General features: G+C 26.0%; 5 protein-coding genes across 7 annotated transcripts; 3 read left to right on the forward strand and 2 right to left on the reverse strand.

Moving 5' to 3' along the window:
- Positions 1-730: 730 nt before the first annotated feature.
- On the forward strand, positions 731-2,223 carry LOC126904907 (transmembrane protein 170A). The gene is made up of 3 exons (XM_050684312.1): positions 731-1,170; positions 1,237-1,342; positions 1,852-2,223. Exons 1-3 carry the CDS (start codon positions 1,077-1,079, stop codon positions 2,045-2,047), a joined length of 396 nt encoding a protein of 131 aa, XP_050540269.1. The 5' UTR covers positions 731-1,076; the 3' UTR covers positions 2,048-2,223.
- Positions 2,224-3,920: 1,697 nt separating this feature from the next.
- On the reverse strand, positions 3,921-15,581 carry LOC126904647 (uncharacterized). The gene is made up of 4 exons (XM_050683841.1): positions 15,292-15,581; positions 7,150-7,373; positions 5,434-5,639; positions 3,921-5,302 (listed from the first exon to the last, which is right to left on the reverse strand). Exons 2-4 carry the CDS (start codon positions 7,291-7,293, stop codon positions 4,942-4,944), a joined length of 711 nt encoding a protein of 236 aa, XP_050539798.1. The 5' UTR covers positions 7,294-7,373; positions 15,292-15,581; the 3' UTR covers positions 3,921-4,941.
- Positions 7,340-14,882, reverse strand: LOC126904645 (myb-like protein X). Of its 3 annotated transcripts, none has more exons than XM_050683840.1 (13): positions 14,707-14,882; positions 14,571-14,637; positions 14,277-14,394; positions 14,103-14,197; positions 13,850-14,035; positions 13,568-13,687; positions 13,400-13,505; positions 13,196-13,339; positions 12,760-13,112; positions 12,462-12,677; positions 10,773-10,840; positions 9,728-9,819; positions 7,340-9,060 (listed from the first exon to the last, which is right to left on the reverse strand). In XM_050683840.1, exons 1-13 carry the CDS (start codon positions 14,765-14,767, stop codon positions 8,989-8,991), a joined length of 1,698 nt encoding a protein of 565 aa, XP_050539797.1. In that variant the 5' UTR covers positions 14,768-14,882; the 3' UTR covers positions 7,340-8,988. The 3 variants fall into 3 exon arrangements, with proteins under 3 accessions (XP_050539797.1, XP_050539796.1, XP_050539795.1); XM_050683839.1 differs by having other exon boundaries at positions 7,341-9,060; positions 13,850-14,044; positions 14,571-14,634; XM_050683838.1 differs by having other exon boundaries at positions 7,342-9,060; positions 13,850-14,044.
- A 2,517-nt stretch (positions 15,582-18,098) lies between the features above and the next one.
- Positions 18,099-19,504, forward strand: LOC126905109 (FH2 domain-containing protein 1-like). The gene is made up of 2 exons (XM_050684539.1): positions 18,099-18,627; positions 18,911-19,504. Exons 1-2 carry the CDS (start codon positions 18,433-18,435, stop codon positions 19,046-19,048), a joined length of 333 nt encoding a protein of 110 aa, XP_050540496.1. The 5' UTR covers positions 18,099-18,432; the 3' UTR covers positions 19,049-19,504.
- A 931-nt stretch (positions 19,505-20,435) lies between these two features.
- LOC126904048 (uncharacterized) lies at positions 20,436-22,154 on the forward strand. The gene has a single exon (XM_050682685.1). The coding sequence runs from the start codon at positions 20,941-20,943 to the stop codon at positions 21,376-21,378; it is 438 nt and encodes a 145-aa protein (XP_050538642.1). The 5' UTR covers positions 20,436-20,940; the 3' UTR covers positions 21,379-22,154.
- The last annotated feature ends 2,847 nt before the right edge of the window (positions 22,155-25,001 follow it).

Consider the following 25,001-nt stretch of genomic DNA (forward strand, 5'->3'; position numbering starts at 1 on the left):
CCAATTTTTATGGGCAATGTCTTCAACTAGATACGATTTGTGATCTTTTGACGTATCGTTGAGGTAAACCGATCCAGTGAGACCTGAGAAAGTAGTGACAGATATAAAAAAAATAAATAAACACATCATGGTAAAATTAATACCATCTCAATTTCGCATCGAAGCTAAAAATAAATATAATAACCAGAATTTTGTTTTTTTATTTCTTTTAGATACATAATTTTTTAAATTTATCATTTATGAAGTATTTTTTATGTTTATTTCTTATATTTTATAAGAGTGTTTACTTTATTTGTTTATATGACAAATTTAAAAAATTGAAAACATTTTTTTTTAAAGTATAATTTTAAGTAGATCATTATTTATTATTTTAAATTACTACTATACATTTTTGAAATATGATTGCTTATTTTTGAGCTATTTATAGTTTTTTTAAATATCCCCGTAAGTTATGCTCAACTTACTACTTGAGCGCGCTGTTCTTATCACAAATGCGTGGTTCCTATAGTGCTGATTTTCTGTTCGAAATAATAATGATAGCACGATAAAAATTGTCCAATCATTAACACGCTGAATATAACTTGAAGAATTGATAAAAAAAATCTAAATTGAAGGATGTTTATAAATTATCAAGTATAATATATATTATATAAATTCTCGAATTATAATATTTTATATTTTTGAATTCTTATTTAGTTTAGTCTATAATATTCTTTTTAAATTTTGATAGGTAAAATTTTTACTCTTAATGGAATTAAAATCTATTAAAAAAATAATTTCTCATGAAATTCATAAAATTATCTAAAAAAATATTTATGGTGGTGGGTTGTCGCACATAACTTTTATTCCAGTTTTGTTATGAACATTTTTGTTTTAAAATTCAAATGAAATATTAGTACGTATAAACATTTTGACGGTATATTGTATTATAATATTTTATCAAAGTATAAAATAATTTTAAATTCTGGTATTTGCTATAAATACCAGAATTAATACCTGCTATAGGTATTCTGCTATAAATAATTTAAATAAATTGTATTAATACAATAATATTTTAATTGAATTTTAATTTCAAAATGATGCCTTTAAATGATTTTAAAAATCCTGAACTTATACCAATAACAAATGTTATTGGCCTAGCATCTCAAAAACCGCTGGTAACATTCCCAGGTGATTACAATTACCATTATTGTTTTTTAATTATTTACTATCATTTCAAAGTAATTTTATGTGTAGAAATGTGGTATCAAACATTTTTGTGGGCACTATTTTCTTCAACGGTTGTTCATGCAGTGGCTGCTATTATTGCATTTGCAACTCTTCATAAACACAATTTTGGAAAGTAAGTTTATCTTGTAATTTCTATATGGATTTCATGTCTATTAAATTAGAGAATATTTAATAAATCTATATTTTTTAAAACTTCTTAATGTACCTTTTTATAATTTACAACCCTTTGATCTTTCAATAGCCTACAAACTATTGTCTTTAAATGATCTTATAACTTTTATTTCATTGTTACCAATTTACATAAATTAGTTTTAAATGGGATAAGCTATCACTTTTGTCAATAGTAATTGTTTAGATTAATTTTAAAGGGGTTATAATAAATACATAGGTAGAAGAGTTAGAAGTTCCATCCCTAAAATTTTATTAGTATTTAACATACATTAAAAACAATCGTCTTGAAGTTTATGTACTCAAATTAATCATAACTTATTTATTTAAATTTTTGATGTATTATTTCCTTCAATTTTTTGAAACTAAAGTTAACTTAGTCTATAATTTATTTCTTAATGAAATAAACAAATAATAATTTAATATACTATGATTTTTAATTTTTTTTTTTAGATTTTTTCCATTGTTTATCCTATTAGTTGGAATATTTGCTCCTTTAAGCTCAGGAATTGTTAGTAGTGCTATAATAGCATTTGTGTACAGGGCTTCAAGTATTCAAATGCAACCACTTTATGCCATGTTTTGGGGAGTTGGACAAACACTTCTCTCTGCCGCAGTTGGTTTTACAAGAATATTGGCTACTTTATAAATGAAAAAAAAAATCCATATGTATGTACGTGTACATTATGTATATTATGTATCTTATGTTAAAACTTAGAAACTGAGATAAAAAGTTGACTGTTGATTAGGAACCACATCTGATTTTTGAACACCTAAATTATAATTTTCATTGTTACAGATTTATCAATAAATAATTTGAGAATAGTTTTCTTACATTATAATTTTAAAATCTGTTTAAAAACCAAAGCACTTTGCTTTTAGTTTAATATACAAAGTCTATAGAACTGTGGTTGACAATCATGTAAATATTAATATTGTAAGATAATAAATAATGATTCAAATTTCTTATAGTTATTATGAACTAATAATTTAATTTATCCTTGGATTCTGTTTTTTTACACATAGTATTTGCACTAGATTACATTTTTTTTCTGTAAATAATTATGTATGTAACTCATTTTTTTTATTTTTCGAGGTATGAGCTTTGGACAAAGACAATTTTATTCTTTATAAATATACTATGTTTTCTTAGCTCCAATTCTGTAGAAGTTTAAAGTGTCAATATTTAGTTATTTTGCGTATTTTACAGGAAAAATTATTTTTTTATATCATTTAAAATTTATAATACATAATATTAATTTTTTTTTGACGCTTAGTTTTCATTTTTAAGTTAAAACTAAAAAAACAATACTCTTTAATAAAATATTACTATGTCAGTAAATAACAAAAAATTCCAAAATATTTTAAATTAGATAAATATTCCCTAAGTAATAAAATATTTTTATATAACTATTTTTTCACATAATAGTAAATATATATTATATCATCAAGAGTAGTTGTGACCAATTTATTTTTATTGATACATAAGTTTCCTAGTCTATAAAAATTAAAAAATTAAAAAAAAAAGGTTTTACAATAATTGATTAATTGATTAAATTAACCAATAAACATTTTTAAATACCGGTAATTTTTAAAAGCATTTCTGTGATAACAGTATTTACAGTTAAGATTTAAAATTTTCATGTTTTTTTTTTCAAATGTTTAAAGGGCACAGTATTTTTAGATTATTTTCAAAAGTTAAGTTAAATATATTAAATTTTAATGCAAAATTTGTTATTTTCTTTGTGTTCAGGTTAATAAAAAATCATATCTAAGATGTTTATAAAAAAAATTTGTTCTGAATCATTCATTTTTAAAACAAACAGTTTTAACTATTTAAAGGTGAAAATATAAAATCAAAAACAGTATATTTTTTAACTATAGCAACCACTTGCATGTAGAAAATAAGTTGTATTTTTTTAACTTGCAATGCATAACATAAGCTCTATTTTAACATATATTCGAAGCTCAAAATATTTCCGGAACATTTTTAAATTTATGTTGAAAACGATAACTTTTCATGCAAAAGTTGTTATTTTGAATCCCCCTATGGACTAGTAAAGTGTCAAATTAAAAAAAATATATATACTTAATAAAAAGAAAATACCTAAGGTATTTATGAAAAGAATATATTTTGATTTTCAAGTGGGCTTTTTGTCAGCCTGCAACAACAATGTGGTTTTCCACTTGCATAACGACTAGCTGTAGTAGCAAGAGTCTCCATCACCTAGGCGAGATGTCATACCAATCAGATATGATTACCGGATTATAGGTGGATTATATAATTTAATGTCAAGTTAAATAGTAGTTTATTTTATTATTAAGTTAATATGTCGTTATATATATAAATGTTTATAACACCTTGTGGTTTATTTATTACAACTATGATAATTTAAGTTGTGATAGACATGTAAAATAATCGTATCCCGTTTCTAAATTAAGAAACAAGGATAAATACAGCGCGAGTACTTAAGCTACTCGCGCAATAAAATAAATATTACAATTAAAATTAATAAGGCTGTTTAAGAAAAAGGTTCATTCCTGCAATCTCTTGCGCGATAAAAACTATGATAAAAACATTAAAAATTCTAAACGGTCCACCTTTGGATTTATGACGTTACAGATTTATTAATTTTTCAAAAAATTGTGACAGTTTTAAGAAAAAAAAGTTTACAAAATGTCGAAATTTATCGATTTGAAAAATCACAATATTTTAGGTAATTTCCTCCATTTATAAGAAACAACGTAAATTTTTTCGATTTCTAAGGTCAATATCTTCAATTATATACGTTTTTTATCTTTTGACGTATTGTTGAAAGAAATCCATGAGGTAAAAGTTGAGAACACCTCAGCTTTGCATCAAAACTAAAAAACCCATAGTCAATTTTTTTTTTTTGTTTAGTCAAATGGCTTATCCATTAAAGAGTTTTGGAAAATTTGCTTATCATTTCTGAAAGACGCTTTGTACATTATTAATTTTTAGTTATATTCTTCAAAAATTTTATATTATTTTATTGTCTAAATTTTTATTAATAAGTTTTTATTTTGAACTTCGATGCAAAGCTGTAAAGGTATTAATTTTATTATGTTATTTTTTTGTCTATTATAAGTTCTCTCAACATCTACAAGATCGATTTTTTTTTACTATATGTCAAATATCGAAAATCTTGTCTAGTTAAAGACATTACCCTCATAATTAAAAAAAAAATGTCCGTCGTTTTTCGTAAATGCGGAAAATCTAACCACAAGTTATAATTTTTTTAACCGGAAAAATTTTAAATTATTAAAAATTTTGTTTAAAAATGTAAGAACTTTTTGAATATTAAAACAAGTTGAAGTGAAGTTTTTTTTTAAAAACACTATAAATATGTTCTTTACTTTAGGCATATTTTATTTATGGAAATCGAATTCTTCATCTGCCCACAGGGAGATTCAAAGTAATAACTTTTGTATTATAAGTTAACTAAAAAAAATTGGAGTTATGTATTCGAATTTTAAACTACACTAATATATTTTTATTCGTTTTCGCAGTTTTGACAGTTATTATTTTATTTTCAATGTTGTTTTTTTTTTTTTTAATATTATTTTAGTGTTTTTTTCAGTAGTCAATTTTGATTTTGTTCCCTCATTTTTTTTCAAAAATTTTATATTTTTCATGTCTGATTCAAGTGATTTTTCCTTTGGCACTGTTTGTATTGTGGAGATCGAAATTCGTTTAAATGATTCATAATCGAATGTATTACAATTTTCTCCAGTACAAAACTCTACGCCACATTCTTTGCAGGATAAAAACTTTGCTTCTACACTTCCTGACGCATTTTTTTTCTTTCGTAAGAAATATTCGCGTGGTGTTTTCTTTTCAATTTTTCTGCTCTTCAATGTTTGCTTACCTAATTCAACTTGCCTAAAAATTATAATAAAAAGTAATGCATAATTTCAAATGAGAAACGATTCATTGTCTTTTAATAGCCATTTAAAAATGATAAATATGAGATTATCAAAGTTATAACTTAACAGACACTGTTACAGGCATACCTTGAAAAATATTCTTCGTCTACTTTTGATTTTGGTCGCATAGAAGTTAGCATTTTCCATTGTATGTTTACAGAATACAACTCATCTAACGAAATAGTTCGCATCTCGGTAGGCGTAGGTTCGGAAAATGGAAATTTTTTTCTACTCTCTTTTTTAGGTAATTTAAATTTAAATTTTTTATCTCTGATTTTTATTTCATATATTGTCTAAATTTGCAATACAAAAATAATTATTAGAATAATTTGTTTATGATTAATCAATACTATTTTATTATATAATGGAACAAGGAAAAAAACGCTTTTCTGGGAAAATTACTTGGCGTGCTCGGATTTTCAAAATTTTTTTTTTCAACGAAAGTACTCGGTCACCAGACTCCGGGAAAATTATTGGCGAAGGTCCGAAAATTTTTGCCGCTCGCCTGCGAGTGTTTTAAAATTTCGACCGTTTTCGAGAAAAACGCTCGCTGAGCGTTTTACGACTTAAGGTTTGAAATTTTCATCAGACCCGCCCAATGACATTCCTGAGATGTGATAAAAAAATCAATTCAATCCGTTCATTTTTCACCGTTTTACGAGCTTTTTTTTTTTTTAAGTCCACGCGCATGGTTGTATTATGCGCAGTGATTCATTTCTGCTGATACGTTTATTATGATTTATTAATTATATGGTGTATTATGTATTATTATTAGGACACTATTTTGCATTTGCCCTATATTTATCAAGGAATGTTATATGTTATATATAAATTTCATGACGTTATAATTATTTAAGTTTGTACTTTCATTATAAGAACAGTACTAAGTACAGAGTTAATAATTTTCTTTTTTCTCATATATGATGTATGCGACTATGAGTTTATCTTTTGAATTGGGATTCATCTATGATAACTATGATATTCATCGTTAAATCGTAGTTACCAATATATTTATCAAAATTAAATTTTTATTTTTATTTTTAATATTAATTTTAATTTAAATTTACAATGTGCTACTTATAATAACCTGCTAAATTTTTTTTTAATTATTCTATAATATAAACACAATTATTATAATTAGATTATCAATAATTTTTGTGTATAACAGAGGTGTATTTAAGAGAGATTCGGCCCTCCTTGAACAAGCGCTATCAATATTTTTTTAGGCAACTTTTAATATATAAGGACCTAATGTCCTTTTTTTCATTACTTTAATTTTAGCAAAAAAATTTCTATAACATGTTTAACAAAGTAAAAAATATTAAATTTCCTCCTAAAATAATTTTTGAATAGGCCTAAAGGGAATACCTCATTAAGAGGCTTCAACCTTATACCCAATACATTTTACTATATTCTCTTTTTGAATTTTCCTGATTTAATAATAACATTTTTAGATATAGTTTTCTATAGTTTTCACTGATTCTGAAGTAATAATTTTTCTGAAAAACACTTAGCCGGGTACTTCTACCGGAATCAGTGGCCTACTTATGATGACGGCCCGAAGAGGCTTACGCGTCGAAGGCGCGTAAGGCTCGAAGGGCCCCGGGTCTGGGGCGGAGCCTCAGCTAGTTATTAATATAATTATTATAACTATTTAAGTCATGGCTGTTACCTTTTAATTACGCATATTTAAAGTTTTAATACTTACACTGATATTATGGAGCATTTTAGAATTTTTTAACTGTTTACTTATATTTTAAACAACCTTGGCTATAGTACAAATTTAAAATTAATTTATATTACTTTTTCTGGTTTTATTTTGAACTCAGGAACTTTTTCAATAAGTTTTCTCAATTCTTCTTTTGATTTTGCGGTACAGTTTTGTAAATCCAATAATGTTGTTTGTTCTTTTTTTTTCGCAAGAAAGTCATCGATTTGGGATGACATTTTTGCGCTTTTATCTTTTTAGTAATAAATAAACGATTTTCTTAATTATTGATATCATCAATTTTATCATAAATATGAATCTGTTAATAAAAAAATAGTAAGTAATATTATTAGAGTTACAAAAAACATAAATATACAAAGTAGATTACGGAGGTTCGACAAATTCAATAATATTTTTGCTATTATTTTCTTTTAAACATTTTTAGAATTTTTATACTGTGTAGAAGAAAATTGTTTGTTATTTGGCTCTAATAAAAAATTAATTATAATTATAACCAAAAATTTGATATTAACATAATTTAAGAATTATAAATTATAAAAGAGTAACACAAACTATTTAGTATATTTTTAACTCTCGAACCTTTTGACCTATAAGTTTTTTTTTTGTCGTAATCGTAACACAATGAGATTTTGCCTTTGAGTTTTCCATTTTACACTAAAATTAAATTGAACGTAAATTTTACTCAAAATTAGTGTGTTATAATTGCCCTCAAATATAATTAAATATATAGACTGTCGTATGTTTGGCGTAGACACCAAACCACACAAAAGAAACGAATTTTACTCTTTAATGTTAACCGCGTTTCTGTGACTCTCCTCGGGTATATTTGTGGGAGTACGCTGGTCAGTACAGTTCTTTCAAACTAGTTGGCCACTAAAGAAGTATCCTACAGACCTTTTAGCACAGTTTAGTTCGAAAATAGCAAACTGAAGGGAATTCTTTTGATAGGCACTATCACAATTATCTTTTAATTTTACTAACTAAAGGACGGTTTAGCCCAGAGACTAGTCAGCTCACACACTAACTATTGATATTAACTAAAAGACCAGTAAGTCGACCTCAACTGTAGCCACACACACAATAATAAAATAATGAAATAACGAGATTTATTAAATTAATAGCAATAATAAATATTTATAACGTTTATAAATAATTGTAATAATTGTATTCCAAGTATAATGATAACATAAGAATAAGATAATAATCAAAACACAATTTTAATAATTTCCGAACGAATAAAAATTTAACGACGGTTAAATTTTCGTTTAGAGACGGTTGTAGTCAAACTGTCATCCTTCAATCCCCTTTTTTAATTTGGTCCCCGTTTTTATAGTGTGAGTTCCCTACTCATTTTGCATTATTTGCTGATTCTTAAGTTTTACAATTTTTATTGACATTACAATACTGTTGGAACATTACTTGTTCCATTTAAAAAGGAATTTTCCCAGCACTGATAAAAGATAAAACAAATTTCACTACATGGAAGAATAATTACTTTTTTGACCATTTCAACAAAGTTAAATGTGAACAATTATTACAATTTTTATTTAAGTATATATTTATTAGAACAAATAAATAAAACATTAAGTAAAAAAAACAATGTTATCTTAACTAAATTACAACTTATATGAATTTAAAAAAATGATTGTACATGCAAAAATGTTAGGCTACATGTAAATAAAACCTTTATGTATTAGTTGCATGATACAATATTAAAAGTATCAAAATTTTATTTTTTGTATAAATCTCAAGTTCTTGTAAATCATCTAAATAAAATATTAAGTAATTATTAAGTCTTATCAATGAACTACTACTGAGTCTTGAAACTAATGCGCTTAAGATTTGATATATTGTTAGTATGAAAGTTTAGAAACAATGTCAGGCACGTCGAATCATATTATTAAATGATACAATCAAGAAGAATCAGATGATGGTGATTCATCTGTAATAACACTTTTCCAATGTTTTCGCTTTGTTTCTAAAACCTGTAAATGATTCCAATTAATTTTAATTTAAACATTGTAATAAACAATTTTATAATTATGAAATATTATGTGCTAAATTTCTTAAAATGATTGATTTTATTTATGAAACTATTTATTTATGTATACTTTCATAAAATTTATTTTTCAACAACCAAACTATTTGATTAAAATCAGACATCGTATTGGCTCACATAATTTTACATCTAAATAAGTAACATTAAAATAATTTTAGTAGTTTTACATTGACTATATGCTATCACATAACTGAGTATCATTGAATTTCCCCCCTAATGGTAGATTATAAATCGGTAAGCTTTTCTTAGTTGAAAGAACCAAACTGGTAAATTGGATGATAAAATTCTTGAATAGCTAGTTTTCTCAAGTTTTTCTTTGAATATTTTTAATAGTAAAATAGTAAAAGTAGTCCTTATTAAAATGGACTTTCTATATTAATATATATTAAAATATTTATTTTTTCTCAGCTTAAAAACTGTAGATATAAAATGAGAATGATAAAATTCTCAAGAATTTTTTTTTTGTGTAAAGACAAGGTACAAATAACTTTTTTTTGCTTATTAGTTCATGCTTTGAAGCAATATCCACCAAAAATTAAAAGTAATAAAAAAAGTAGTCAAATTAATTAATTAAGGTTACTTAAGACACTTACTTTTCGTATAGATGATAGTTGATAAATTACATCACTAACAGCTATACTATCTGAAGTTGTAGGAATCAAAACATTTTTATAATTTTTCATTTCTATAGAAGTAAAATGGAATTAATAGTTACTTATTTTCTTAAATTTAGGTTTTATAAGTATAGTGTGATAGAAAAATTTGGAGACTTATCTGATTTTCATAAATATTTTAAAAAAATATAGAACGCTTCACATGAATTTTGTAAAAGTTATACCTTTTCTGTTTATATTGTACTATAAATAATAGTAAGTCTAAAAACAGAGTGATATCTTAAACAAGTTTCATGGAATGTCTTTAAAAATATTAAAGCTAATTATAATTTTTATTTTTTTATAATAATTCTTTGTTGAACTGCTTTACACAAAAATTAATTTTCTGCTACCATTGCTTATAGCCTAAAACCGTACCAACTTATATGGTTATCAAATGAAAATTACAATTTTTTTGATATCATTAAATTCATTTAATTAAAAAAAAATATTTTATTTAAAAATATAATTTATTTTATTCGATTTTTAACGAGTTATAGCTGTTTTAAGATTAAAAGCAATCAGTAAAAAAGCGTTGTTATCAAAACGGGAGCATTATCGTGTCGTACATTGTTACTCGTACCGGATTTATAGAAATACTTATCGTAATTATATAATTTAAATATATTTTCATTGCATTGCTAAAAACAAGTACTGTTATGTTCAAATAAATTATAATTTTCTCTACTCCTATGAACTTAAAAGACTCGTCATTTATTGAGAATTGTTTAAAATAAAAAAATTTGTTTACAAAAAATTGTTTTTTTAATTTATTAAATCTGATGTAAAAAAAATTGGGTAGATCTTTGAAAAACAAAATTTGATGATAGTTTACGACTTATAAGATGTTGATAGAAATTAATTTTTTTTTATAGAGTAACTAAAAATTATTATTATCGTTGCAAATAAAAAAATAAATAATTGATTCTTATATTTTCAAAAATATTTTGTGAGGGATAGTCAAGGAATTGCTCTGTATACTAACCTGCAAAATTTGGTCGAGTCAACGCAGAAAATTTGTTTGCACTGAATTTAGGATCATTTTCTGAAAAACTACATGAAAAATTGATTTAATCAAGTGGTATTAATGTAATAAAATTGTGTAAAATTAAGTAATTTAATAATGAAAAGAAAATTTTATTTAATTTCTAATAATATCTTCCTAATATTATCTAGTTATTATAATATCTAGCCAATCTTTGAGTTATCTTTCTAGTTGTTCTGTGCTATGGGTACAATATATATTAATACAAATATCATTAAAAATATATCTTCTGACACGATCTCTCACATTAAATACATCAGCATCATCAGCAGTCCTTATATTAAATTCAATAAAATCCTTCCATCTCTTTATTGGTCTACCTCTTATTTTCTCAACATTCATTTCCATAACTGTTCTTATAGCTTCCGATTTCTCCCACCACATAACATGACCAAACCATCTAAATGTATTTCCTCTCATCTTATCCCAATTGACGCTACATCTATACTCCCTCTTTTATGTTCAAATACACCTGTATATCTCCTATGTCTTTAAATATCGTCACCACAATAATATTCCTCCATTCTTTATGTATTTTCCCTTCTAATAGGATTTTATTAAAAAGATCCTTCAACCCCCTTACAGCAACATACTTCGCCTAATATTTTCCATATTTCTACTGGCATATTTTATCTGGCTATTTATCTTTTTGCTGATGCCACAATATTCCATATTTTATTTCTAATAATATAATGATATAATAAGTATCACTAATAAGATAAAACAAGATAAGAAGAGTTTTATCATATCTGTGATAGTATTGTTACGGACAGATTATTCGTCCTACACCAATATTAACAATTAACAACTACACTAGTGCCTGATCAGTACAAATGACCCTACAGCTCAACTATGAGTATGAAGCGCACGGGTGTAAATAAACCGATTACACACTTTTCTTAAATTATTTAAAAACATAACGAAGTCAGTCGACATTTTACCATGCTTGCGGCAACTTACCTTATTGATCTGATAACTTAACTCGCGTAGTATTGTTGTGATTACTAAATTAAATACTATTATTATTATTTTGGGTTGTGTACACTCGCCGCCGTCGCTAACTTAACTTGGATACCACCAACATCTCTAGAGATCCAGTCAGATTATATTTAAATAATATTAAATAGAAATAAATGCATGTTATCATTGTTAGTTGAGAGTCTATATTTATTTGGTCACGAAACCGCTAACTGCCCTTTTAGTGGGATATAAATTATTACTCCGTTTAGGTACATCTTAGCCAACTGTTAGGACCCTAGCGGGAAAGCATGTTGCAGTATTATAACATTAAATCATGTTAACATAATCTTAAAATAATATTAAGAAATAGTATAGTTCAAGAATACACTTCCATGCAGAAATGTTGGTTAAGTTAAAAAAAAAAGTTTGGTTTATTAAAAATTGTCAAAGTATTGCATTAGTACTGGCAATAGTCCGTACTAGCGTAGTATTGACTGGCGTGTCATCTAAGTACTGGTAATTGTCAGTACTGATCTACACCGATAAATGTTATCATCCTAGACATATGTCAGTATTAGTCCAGTACTAGTAACCACTATTGTGTCAGAACTGCGCGTATTGTTAATTGCTGATTATGCTATTATATACTCCATTATTAAATATAGTTACTTGATATGTGCAGTGGACATGTCAGGTTGGCTTTTACTTGAACTCACACTTCCTGTTCTCGTGTTCCAATTAGATTTTTGTCTTAACTTTGATTTATAATTGAGATCTTTAGCACTTTGTTTTACATACTGTACCTCAGGTCGGTTAACGCCCCATTTTGGCCTTTTATCTAATTCAATAGATTTCTGATAGATAGTATTCATAGACTTTGATCCCCTGCAATGTGTAAGTTGAATATAATTTTATTCTATTTTTCTTTGAAAAAAAAAATTGAAGACTATTTCCATATTTTACTAACGTTTCTGTTTGAGTTCCAATACTTGTAGTCTGGTTTCGAAATTTACTAGGTGTCAATAATTTTGGACGGTCAATTTTTGTTGGTGAAGTCTGTAAATCGACTTCAGGTAATTTGGAAGTTATCTCTTTATTTTTAAGTTCGACTGCAGGTTGATGTTTATTTTCAATATTTACGATACTTTCATCTTCAGTATTTTTTACTGTTTCTGTTACCACCACCTCTGGTAATTTTTCATTAAGTTTTTCTTGTGTTGATCTTTTTTTTTTTAAGTGTTTTGATTTGTCTTCCTTAGCTTGTTTTTGGGCATTTTCAAGTACTTCTTGCATTGCTTTGGCTTTCCGCTCATCACATAACTATAAAAAACAATTTTTAAACGAGAAATTGAATATAAATATCATTTTTAACTAAAAAAAAAAGATTGTATTAAAAAACTTGCCTCTTTTTCTCGCTGGTGCTTTATTTCTTCTTCTAGTCGTTGTTTTTCAATTTCTTGTTGTCTTTTTATCCTTCGTTCTTCTGCTAAGTCTTCAAGTTTTTTTCTTTCTATTTCTTCTTTTTTCTTAATTTGTCGTTCTTTTAACTAAAAAAAAATTTTTAGTTAACTTAATTTAGATTTAAACAATTTTAATCTCAAACTAACCTGTTGCTTAATTGCCTCTTGAAGTTCAAGAGCTTTTTGTCTTTTAATTTCTCTGTTTGTTACCTCTTCAGATGTTAGTGGAATATTTTGACCCAATAAATATGTTCTATATGAAAAAAAAATGTACTGAAATCGTAGTGAAAAGTTAATATCATGTGTTAGGCTCACCTATTATACATGTTGTTTGAATCTAGAGAACTTAATGTATCACTACTACCCATAAAATCTGATACTTTTCTATACTCGTCTGCTTGTATTTTTGGCCCAAATGAACCTTTCGTCGATGAACTTGAATAAGAAATTAAATTATTTTTCATTGAATATTTCAGACATAAATTATAAATTATTAACAGTGAATGTATAAGTAACGATGTACAAGTTGTTTAAGCATAAACAGTAATTGTATAAATATTACTTAATTTTATAAATGAATAAATGCTTTATTCTTACACTTTATCTGAAGAATATTCAACCCAAGCTGGTGTACCAAATCTATTATTATCACAATTTAAATAAGTTCTTTCGTTTTCATTTAAATTTTGTACATTAAATTCAGTATTAGGGTTTCCTTTTTGCCATTTTTGTCTTTCTAAAGTACTAGCGCTAAAATTATTTTCTTTAGAAATTGTATATGTCCTGTTTAAACTACAATACATTTTTTAATCGAGTAAATATAATTCTCAACATTTCATATTAAACATACATCGTGTGAGTACTTTGTGGATTGAAATCTTCTGAATTTCCTTTATGATTGTCATAAGGTAAATCTTTATCGACATTATGGATGTACAAGTTGTTCTATTAAAATTGTAATATCAATATAAATCGTACAATTTTAAAATAAATATATGAAATCACAAAAATTTTTATGAATTACATTTTGTATGCTGGATGCTTGAATATCTTGTAAAATAGGAGGAAAGCTTAAATTTCTGTCAAAATGAATATCATAATTTGAATCAAACCGGTGGTCATGGTATTGTCGCTCTGGACTTCTAATTAATTATTTTTTGTATTAATTGAAGGTATTTGTTTTGGATACATACAATTATATTTATTTGTTGAATTGTTTATTATATAATTTTAATGCAGAAATTTGATAAAAATCTCGTAAATTTAAAATTATAGTATGAAAAGAATAAAATGGTACTAACTACATCATATTTATTACCTTTGATCATCGAAAATAATAGATGATTTTTGGTTTCGCCAATATCCATTAATTTTTCCAAGTTCTTCTAAATAAAAGTGAAAAATTGGTGTAAATAACAATACTTAACATTCAAATAAATAAAAATACATAATACCTTTTTCTTTTGCCCATTGTTGTTTCTTCAATTCAATAAGTGACATAGACTTTACTACCATTTTAAATTTGATTAAATAAAAAAGTCATATTACACCAAACTATTAAAAGAAGAATACTTTTAAAAAGGAAAACAACTGCGCGTAACTACGATTATGTGGCTACTATATGCAGGGTCAATAATCTTTTTACGTCTATATTGACCATAAAAATATAGGTAGCTATAGTAACTGTTTGTTGGTACTACATAAAATTCATTTTGAGAAAGAAGTTCTCACTTTAACACATAAATTATCATTAATTAAAATTAAACGCTATATAGAATTTTATTTTTACTATAATATATAGTATATATTATTATCGTAATATATATTTATTTTATTTAGGCCTATAAAATTTTTTATTAAATAAATGTCATGATAGAACGTATGACTCTGTTCCTTCAATCCATAATTAATTACGTAGCTCTCAGTGTTAATAGTAATTCATAATTATATGAAATAAATATCAAATGAAAAATATCAATTTAAAAAAAATTTTAAATATCAATAAAAAATTAACATAAATGGTTATCATTATAACTTACTTTTAAATTGCACGGCAAGTTGATACTATTGCTGTTCATCGAGTATTAATATCGAAAATAAGAAACCTCCGACTGAAATTTTATGTATTATATGATTTTTAAAAGAAAATGTATAAATATTTTCTGTTTCAATAAAATGTCGTATATGCGAGCTTCATTACTAGAATAACTATTTATTGTTTTGAACTGCCTGCAAATATTGTTAGTGTACCAGGCAGTGCCGAGGCATCAGAGAGTGTATTACTTCCGAATTTCAAAACCTTTTGTTTACTATGAGAAACTTCAACTTAGATCAGTATATGTTTTTTAAATATTCATCAATCTTTTTTACTTGACGAGTATTACTTAAAAAATATAGTAATATCATATGTATTATTAAAAAAGCTAATAATTTAATTTAGAGAGTTAATACTCGTATTCAAAAGTTCTCAGACACTTAATTAACAGGTATGTAAACAGGGAATGACCCGGGTGCATAAAAAATTCACGTTATAATGAAAAAATATGTAATTTAGTAACATTAAGATATTTTCATTGAAAGACATTGAAGTAATTATGGAAAATATTGAATAGTAACTATCGAATTCCATATTTAGTTAGTCTATTAGAATAGTTTTTAAACTTTTAGTAGTTTTTTCAAATATTAGTAGATACTGTATGCTAAAAAGAAACTATTTAGTTGCATAAAAAACATTAGATAGTTTAAAACGCTCATCACTGTTTTGAAGGGCTTTAAATTTCTCTAAATGAAGAATTTATAAGTATTGATTTTACATGTAGCTTTACTAAACACGTAACTTAAATTTTTGTAGCCACCTAAACAGTTTACTATATGTCTAACTTTTTTTAGACATATATATATATATAGAGCTGACATTTCTGACTCGTTGCAAAGTCTTCAGAGAGACAGTTACAGGTTCGTGGTCGTAACTATACTGTCGGCTTAGTATGTTTACGATATGTTTTTATATCAATTGATAACTGATAACATCGATGTTGTTTATCTATTGTTGTTGACAACTGTCAGTTTATTGTTTACATCCGGTTTTTATTTTTGTTGTTGTTTATAACATCTGGGCATTTATATTTTCCTTTTCAACATTAAGTTATTTTCTTTGTTGATTTCTTGTTGCCTGGTGTATGAGAGATAATCAAGTCTTGTTAATAGTCCATCCATTGCTCTGTTATAACATCTGGACATTTTTCGATTGCCAATGTAGAAAAGGAAGAGCTAAATGCCAAGAATGCCGTAAACAACAACAAAAACTAAAACTCGATGTAAACAATACATTGACAGTTGTCAACAACAACACGACAAAAACAATAACAGATAAACAACATCGATGTTATCAGTTATCAACTGATATATAAACATACCATAAACAAGCTGAGCCAACTTTATAGTTACAACCACAACAATATGGATACATCCGTAAACATTTCAAGCATTAAATATATATATATATATATATATATATATATATATATGTAATTTTTTTTAGATTCTATGCGATACTGAAAAAGTATTAATTTTACTAAGATATGTTTATTTTTTATTTTGTGTCTGTCACTATTTTTTCTTGGCTCTCACTGGACCGATTTTTCCTAAAAAAACGTCAAAAGATCACAAATCATATCTAGTTGAAGATATTACACTCTAAAATTAGAAAATTTTCCCTTGTTCTCCATAAATGGTGAATATCCCCCCAAAAATTACGATTTTTAAAATTGGTAAATGTTGACATTTTTTCACTTTTTTTTAAAAATTGCCATAATTTATTGAAAAGTGAACAAATCAAAATATTTTTTTTTTCAATTAAAACCTTAGATGTTTCCCTTTCATTTGATATCATTTTTTTGAAAATCTAACACTTGACCTGCTCACAGGGGGGTATTCAAAATAGAAACTTTTTTACAAAAGTCAAAATTTTCAACTTAACTTTTGAAAATGTTCCGGAAATACTGTGTCCTTTAAAGATATGTTAAATTAAAGGTTATGTTACGTACTATAAATTAAAAAAAAATTATTGTCCCCACAATTTATCTTCTACGCGCAAATGGCTGCCGTAGTTAAAAACATTCTATTTTTGTGTTAAAATTTTTTATTTTAAATTTTCAAATTTAAATTGCTATAACTTTTTGAAAAATGTATGGATCCACACGATTTTTTTTTAGATATCCATTATATGTTCTCCTTTTTATACAACATATTTTTTTTTTTAATCAACCCATTTCTCCTTATACAGGGAGCGTTAAAAACTTAAAAATTACGTATAAAAAGCTATCTTTTCAACTTAAGTTTTGAAAATGTTCCTGAAATACTACGTCCTTTAAACAAATGTTAAATTAAATCTTATTTTACATACTTTAATTTAAAACAAAAATGTGTCCCGACGACTTGCCTTTTATATGTAATCAAAAATATATTATTTTTGTGTAAAAAGTCACCGTTCTTTGTATTGTCATAATTTTTTACATCAATTTTAGTTTCGATGCAAGACTGAGAAGGTATTAATTTTTTATTTTTATATTTTAGTTCAAACAGTATAGTCATATAAGAAGGAGTGTTATGTATAGAAGAATAATATACAAAGATAGTCAATTTTTGTTGTTGTTAAATTGAGTATCTTTAAACAGTCTTTTGTATGTACAGTTTGATTTGGTATCAAATATTATTTAAAAATATAGTTTGAAGAGTGTTTTAGACTTAAGTTAGGCAACGTTTTTGTGTTCAACTATATTTTGATAGAATTTAATAGTGTTCAAAATTACTCAAACAAAACTACAATATAATTAAGATATAATTATGATAATATATTTTCTATTTTTGAAGAAACATAGAATTTGTTAGCTAAATAATCAATTTAAATGCTCTTATGCTAAAAAAAAAATATTCTTCACAATAAAAAAAAATTACTGAAATGTATATGTTTCATGATAAATAATTAATTTTTATACTGGTCAAAATATTTACTATGGAAACGATAATTTATGTAACGAACTAATAAACCAAAGATTTTAACGGCAATTGATTTGAAATTAGAAGCGGTAAAAAGAATATTGCCCATAAGTGCTGACTTAAAGGCTATTGCAAAATTCAGTAGAGACATTAAGACACTTGGCAAGGCGGAGCAGTTCTGTATGAAGCTTAACGAAATTCCGTGTTATCAATTGAAGATCGACCTTACAATGTTAAAGGAAGAGTGGCCTCTCATATATTCGGAATCTCTTGAGACTTTAAAAAATTATCAACAGACTTGTTCCACTTTAATTAATGACAAATCGTTGACACAATATTTGTCCGTTGTATTACATTTAGGCAATAAATTGAACGCAGTAAGTGTGAATGATATTTTTAAGTCACTATAATGACAATTTTTTAGTATGAAATCAATACGCATTAGTATGTTGTATTAATTTTATATTCAAATGGCATATATTTAAAAAACACACAAAGTTGTATACTATTTTATCGTTAATATATTTTGTTTTTCATGCTTATTGAGTAATTATTATTAATTGAAACTACAAAATCAAAAGAAAATATAATAATGTATTATATGTTTTAACTTTTTCGTTAAATAATAATATGATATTAATTAAAACATGATTATATTAGGGAAGTTATGCTGGTGAAGCATACGGTTTCACATTGGGTACTTTGCCTAAATTAATGGATACTCGATGTAACAAACCAAATGTTAGCTTCATCCATTTGGCTGTAGAAATGTCTGAAAAGTATACAAATAACACTTAGTTTTTTGAAGTTGTGTTCGTCATTGAACAAATGTCAAAAACTTCGTTTGAATCTTTGGAAATCGAGCTTCGTAATCGTTCTTGTCAGATAAAAAAAAACCCAGTACAGGAGGGTCGCTGCACAGTGGTGACGTGGCATAGTTGGATCAAGTATAATGATATCTGACAGTGATTAGAATCACTATAAAAAAAAACGCTTCGATGCAAATCTTTAGATAGTGTTTAATTTAAAAAAATTGGTGGATTATTCCAAAAGCTTCATGATCTGCTATTTTCTTATTAATATCCAGAATGAAAAAGGGATTATTAAAAAATATTATTTCTCTTAAAAAAATTGTGTTGATCCATAAATTTTTCAAACACTTATAGCGTTATAAAGTTAAAAATATGAAAAAGAATTTTTTTACAAAAATCGTATTTTGTTTATTAACTTTGATGACTGTTTTCACCAAGAAAACAAAATAAAGTCCGAATTTTTTTTTTTTTAATATTAATGTATATTACATAAGCTTTAATTTAAGATATATATATAAATGTCAGTATTTCTGGATCACTTTCAAAAATTAAGTTGAAAAAGTTCTACTTTCTATATGCACTTTTATGTTTTGAATCCCCCCTGTATTAAGGGAAATGGTCCGATTTAAAAAAAAAGTATGTCAAATGAAATAGATATATAAATTGTATTTCTTATAAAAAAATTGTATTGATCCATACATTTTTCAAAAAGTTATATCATTTTAAAGTTAAAAATGTAAACAATAAAATCGAGAATTTTAACACAAAAATAGTATACGGTAGCCATTTTCACCGTGAAGACAAAATATAGTCCGAAATTTTTTTTTTCAATGATAAAGTATATTACATTAGCTTTAATTCGAGATATATAAAAGTGTCAGTATTTCCGGAACACTTTCAAGAATTAAGTGTAAAATTAAATTTTTTGTGAAAAAGTTGTCATTTTGAATCCCCCTGTGGGCTGGTAAAAGGTTAAATTTATAAAAAAAAATATACCAAATGATAGGGTAAAGACATCAATCATCTATAAAAATAATATTATATTGATTTGTTCATTTTTGAAAAAGTTATAGCAGTTTTAATTAAAAAATAATTGAAAAAATTTCGAAAATTAGCGATTTTTAAATTTGTAATTTTTTTGGAGGTTGCCCCCATTTAAGGGGAACGAGAGAAATTTTTTCAATTTTTGAGGGTAATGTCTTCTACTAGATACGATTTGTGATCTTTTGACGTATCATTGAAAGAAATCCGTTCGGTGAGAGCTGAGAAAAACACAAACACACAGACACAAAAAAAATTAATTAATTAAAATAATAATTAATAATTTATACTCTAACCATTAATGTTAGTGCTTCATATATATTAGCTATAACATAGCATCGAATAAATTCTGAATGATATAATTACTTTAGACATTAAGAAAATAAAAAAAATGTTTGCTTAAAAACAAAATGAAAATAATAAAGACAAAATCGATTTTATACTACTTTAAAATATGAATGACGACAATGCAAATTGCAAACAACAAAAAGCAATGGAACACCTACGTTTTAAGGGTGCGCTGTACAGAATTGCCGCGTGACTTGTCGGTGTTGAGTGCATCCCACCGATTTCTATACACACGAACTACAACATCGAACTTTGAAAGTCCATATTGTGGTAGTAATCACGTGTTTCTGTTTCACGTGCACAAACTATAATGCTTTTGACAATGTTTATAAAAACAATACGGTACCGGCGACTTGGATCAGTCGTTGGCCGTCGTTCATCTATTGCGTTCACCGTGAATTTCTCTTTTTGAAAGTTGTTCAGTTATTTTCCATAAAAAAGTCTTGACGTAATATCTACCAGTGGACCACGATTATTTAAAACGTTAAAATGCCGTTCTATAAGGACGCCGAATCAAACTTTGAGTATTCGCATGTAGACAGTCATGTAGTGTACGAGAGACAACTGGTCGACGAAGATGATAACAGTAGTCAGAGTAGCAATGCTAGCAGCACAGATGATGGTGGCGAAGACGTTTCTTCTGGTTGGTATAACGAAAATGCTGGAAATAGTGATACGGGTAGTGGTGGCAGCAGTAACGACGGTAATGGGTTTAAAGCTTCGAAAAACAACGGTGTCCTATTAAATTCTGACAATGGCCGCGGAAAATGGTTTAAAAAGTTGCGGATGATTTTTGATAAACTGCATATAGACGAGAAGAAAAAAAAATCAACCAAAGTCAAATCGATTCTTCGGCCTCCCACTGAATATGCTTATGTTGTAGGTATGTCTGGTCTCACTTCCCGAGTACCAGTCTATAAAATGTGAACTTGGCCATCTGTTCTATTGCCTTTTCTTTGGAACAACATCGGACGTGAAAAATTCCTGAAATTTTATTGCCGCAAGAGTACAACCTTAATATTTTTAATAGATAATATATTTTATCGCAAACAAATTAATTACTACAATATTGAAATTAGATTTTCGTAGCAGATTTCCATTTATTTATTAGATGAAGATTTATAAAGCAGTAATAATTATTTCTAAATTATAAGATAATGATAAAAAAGCAGAAGTGATTTATTTTATTGAAAATGGCAATTTATGTATAATTAGATATTAAAATTTGACATGAATTCTAATTTTTTAAAGATAAAGTTCTACATTTCTTGATATTCATCCACCGCAAAATTAAAAATATGTTTTCAAAAGTTACAATATTATAAAACTATTTATATTAAAACTGAATCTAGTAACAAATTTTGTTACACGATACAATTCTATAAATAAATTTATACTGTGACTTTTTTATTTTCAATTCATATTTAAAATATTAAGAAATATATGTGTGTGTATGTGTGAGTGTGTCAACATTTAACATAAATAATGCTTAAAAATGATCTATTAATTACCCCTTGAACTATATTATGTATAGTTATTACTATACTCATAGTAAACATAGTAAAATATTTTTTGATTAATTTTATTTGAAGTTTATTAATGAACCGATTATTTGATATATAAATTAAAACTATTATACAAATTTCAAAGTAATATACAAGTTATGTTTTTAAACAACGTACAAATTGTAATGAAATAGCAATTACATTATAAATATTTTATTTCATACATTAAATACATTTCACTTGTCTAATAGTTATATGTTGTTTTTTTTTGTGTGTGCATTTTATGATACTGAAATATTTTGATTGTAATAATATAAACAAATAAATGACTACTTTATCTGAGAAACATTTTTTATTATTTTTCCAAATTAAATAATTTTTTAATTTAATATACAATATATATATATATATATATATATATATATATATATATATTTAATTATGTATCAGATACAAGTAATTTAGCTATTTCACTAACTAGTATATTAATAATCAAAATTGTCTGGATATAATTTGGCAATACTTTCTCATCAATCTATTTTTCTTATAAATAGGTAATTATTACCATATTACTTTTAATATAAATAAAAAAAACTATACTAAAATTCCTATCATAATCTATCGTACAACTATCATAAAATATTGTAACAAAATAGTGTACTATCACTAGTTAATAAATTATTCAAAATATATATATTAAAATTATTTTAAATAATAAGTTTTTATTATTTTATATAATTTTTTTTTTTTTTGTCAAAATTATCTATTTACATAATTTGACTAGTCGTAATAAAAGAAAAAAAGATTATAAATTACTAGTTATAGTGTCATTATTTTTCTACTGAATATTATTTAGTATTTATATTCTATTAAGTCATAATATGACCAACGAAATAATTCTAAAACTAAAAAACTGATTAAATCAAGTGGTATTAATGATATAAAATTGTGTAAAGTTAGGTATTGGTAATTTAATAATGAAAAGAAAATTGTATTTAATTTCTAATAATATCTTCTTCTACTTTTTCTTCGCCTTAATCCCAACTACTTGCCATCCTTATCCTAAACTTCCTCTTGACACGATTTCCCACATCATCTACACTCACATCAGCTGTCTTCATATCACATTCAATAGCATCCCTCGTTTCTTATCCTATCTTCTCTAGTCACTCCACTCATCCATCTAAGCATTCTCATCTCTGCTCAACTTTCTTGTCAACTACCCAACACTCTAAACCATATATCATAGTTGGTCTCACTACAGTTTTATAGATCTTACCTTTCAGCTTACCTTGGTGCACTCCTATTCTTACTCTATAACCTTCTGTTACTCCTCCCTGTCTGTGTCTAAGTAATAATATTGAATACGAGAAAAACACTGCAAATTCTATTAGAGCATTTTCTTCTAAATTGGCAATTGTTTAATTTATGTGAAAATGTTGACTTTGTAAATATTTACTTTTCGAATAAAAAAACTATACTATTAGTGCAATAACTAGATAAAAATTTTATTTCCTAATTACTTTTTTTTAATTAATTTATTTGGCATAAAGAAGTAGAAAAATGGAATTTAAAAGTATTCCAATCCTTTTTTTATTTTAAATACAATTTAATCTTATATTCTTTATTTATTTTTGTCTATATAGATTTAAAAAAAAATACAATATTATTGCTCAAAAATAACAACTCAGAAAATAATTATTTCAAATATAAGAATTTGAAATTTATTTTTTTATTTTTTCTTATATTAATTTATGGAAACCAAATTACTCAGTTATAAAAATTCTTTTTTCGCGAAATAATCTTAATGTAGGATACCATTATTAGCTTTCGTAAAAACATTTATTTAAAAAACTGATATTAAAAAAAAATTTTGTTGATTTTATTCCACTATGGATCTCATAAAATGAATCAATAACGAGATATTCGCAATGAAATCTTTTGTTAATTAGATTAGTTATATTAATAGGTATTATCATTGTATATTATTTATAGTTAATGTCTACTCTAAAAATTATGATTGGTACCAAGGAGGGTGGGATAAATTACATAGCTCAGCGCAACGGAATCGAAATCCGATATTTTGATATCAGGGTGGAGTATGCTCGACACGCTACCAGCTAAACTAAATAGACCCTATATGAATAATGTTATTAATATTAAATAATAATAAGACTATTAAAATCGTGTTTGATTCAATTCTGAAAGATTCAAATAGGATCTTCCTTTGAATAATAATCAAATCATCAAATTGATGGCAATGGCAATGTTCATCGATTTTCATGATATGCACTGCACTGAGGCTTCGAAATTTTTAGGTTTTTAAGGGCCTTACATTTTTAGTGTCTTTGTAAAATTACGCATGTGCCATTCCACAACTTAATTCGAAGGAATCCGGCATTGATTGAATGAATATTTTTGAATAATTGACCTATTATAAAAACATGTAAGCTTGAACAGTTGAAGTGTATTAACTTCATTTGTAAAGGTGATTTACTTATTAATGTTGCCATGATCTGATCCATACTGTCGTAACAGTAAAAACAGTAATAGAAGAGTTATTCCAAAATACACGACGTTCTGATCAACCACAACATAATGATTTACAAAACTATTGTCGAAATCACGTTTTAGTTTACCACGTGTGTTGTGCATCAAGGCGCTTTCAGTGAGTTATATAAAGGCTATACACAAGACTGTATGGTACAGTCGTCATTCACATCATTGTTTCTAATTAACGTTTAGTAACATAATTACCTCCGATATTATTCGAATTTTAGAGAATTTTGATACCGTAATTTTAAATGCCATTCTACAAGGACAACAAACCACTTTTGGAGTACTCCTATGCTTCTAGTTATGTGGTATATGACAATAATTGTAAAATCGGCGATGATAATAATGAAAGTAGCAATGATAATGTTACTGATGAACCTACTGCGTGGGATAAAGAAAATTCGNGCGATTTACATGATATACACTGCACTGGGGCTTCGAGATTTTTAGGTTTTTAAGGGCCTTGCATTTTTAGTGTCTTTGTAAAAT

Source organism: Daktulosphaira vitifoliae, unplaced genomic scaffold, assembly GCF_025091365.1.
Source record: "Daktulosphaira vitifoliae isolate Bord-2020 unplaced genomic scaffold, ASM2509136v1 Scaffold_4, whole genome shotgun sequence".
Lineage (NCBI taxonomy): Eukaryota > Metazoa > Arthropoda > Insecta > Hemiptera > Phylloxeridae > Daktulosphaira > Daktulosphaira vitifoliae.

Bases quoted from the DNA above. Each gene is read 5' to 3' on its own strand.
- LOC126904907 (XM_050684312.1), top strand. From the start codon at position 1,077: ATGATGCCTTTAAATGATTTTAAAAATCCTGAACTTATACCAATAACA. The intron at 1,171-1,236 runs GTGATTACAATT...TTTTATGTGTAG, and splicing joins ACCGCTGGTAACATTCCCAG to AAATGTGGTATCAAACATTT. The intron at 1,343-1,851 runs GTAAGTTTATCT...TTTTTTTTTTAG, and splicing joins CATAAACACAATTTTGGAAA to ATTTTTTCCATTGTTTATCC.
- LOC126905109 (XM_050684539.1), top strand. From the start codon at position 18,433: ATGAAGCTTAACGAAATTCCGTGTTATCAATTGAAGATCGACCTTACA. The intron at 18,628-18,910 runs GTAAGTGTGAAT...TGATTATATTAG, and splicing joins TAGGCAATAAATTGAACGCA to GGAAGTTATGCTGGTGAAGC.
- LOC126904048 (XM_050682685.1), top strand. From the start codon at position 20,941: ATGCCGTTCTATAAGGACGCCGAATCAAACTTTGAGTATTCGCATGTA.
- LOC126904645 (XM_050683838.1), bottom strand. From the start codon at position 14,767: ATGGTAGTAAAGTCTATGTCACTTATTGAATTGAAGAAACAACAATGG. The intron at 13,688-13,849 runs GTAAGAATAAAG...TTCTTATTCAAG, and splicing joins GAATATTCTTCAGATAAAGT to TTCATCGACGAAAGGTTCAT. The intron at 10,841-12,461 runs GTAACTATATTT...TTTTTCATGTAG, and splicing joins ATGTCCACTGCACATATCAA to TTTTTCAGAAAATGATCCTA.
- LOC126904647 (XM_050683841.1), bottom strand. From the start codon at position 7,293: ATGTCATCCCAAATCGATGACTTTCTTGCGAAAAAAAAAGAACAAACA. The intron at 5,640-7,149 runs GTAATATAAATT...TTGCAAATTTAG, and splicing joins TCAAAATAAAACCAGAAAAA to ACAATATATGAAATAAAAAT. The intron at 5,303-5,433 runs GTATGCCTGTAA...TATAATTTTTAG, and splicing joins GACGAAGAATATTTTTCAAG to GCAAGTTGAATTAGGTAAGC.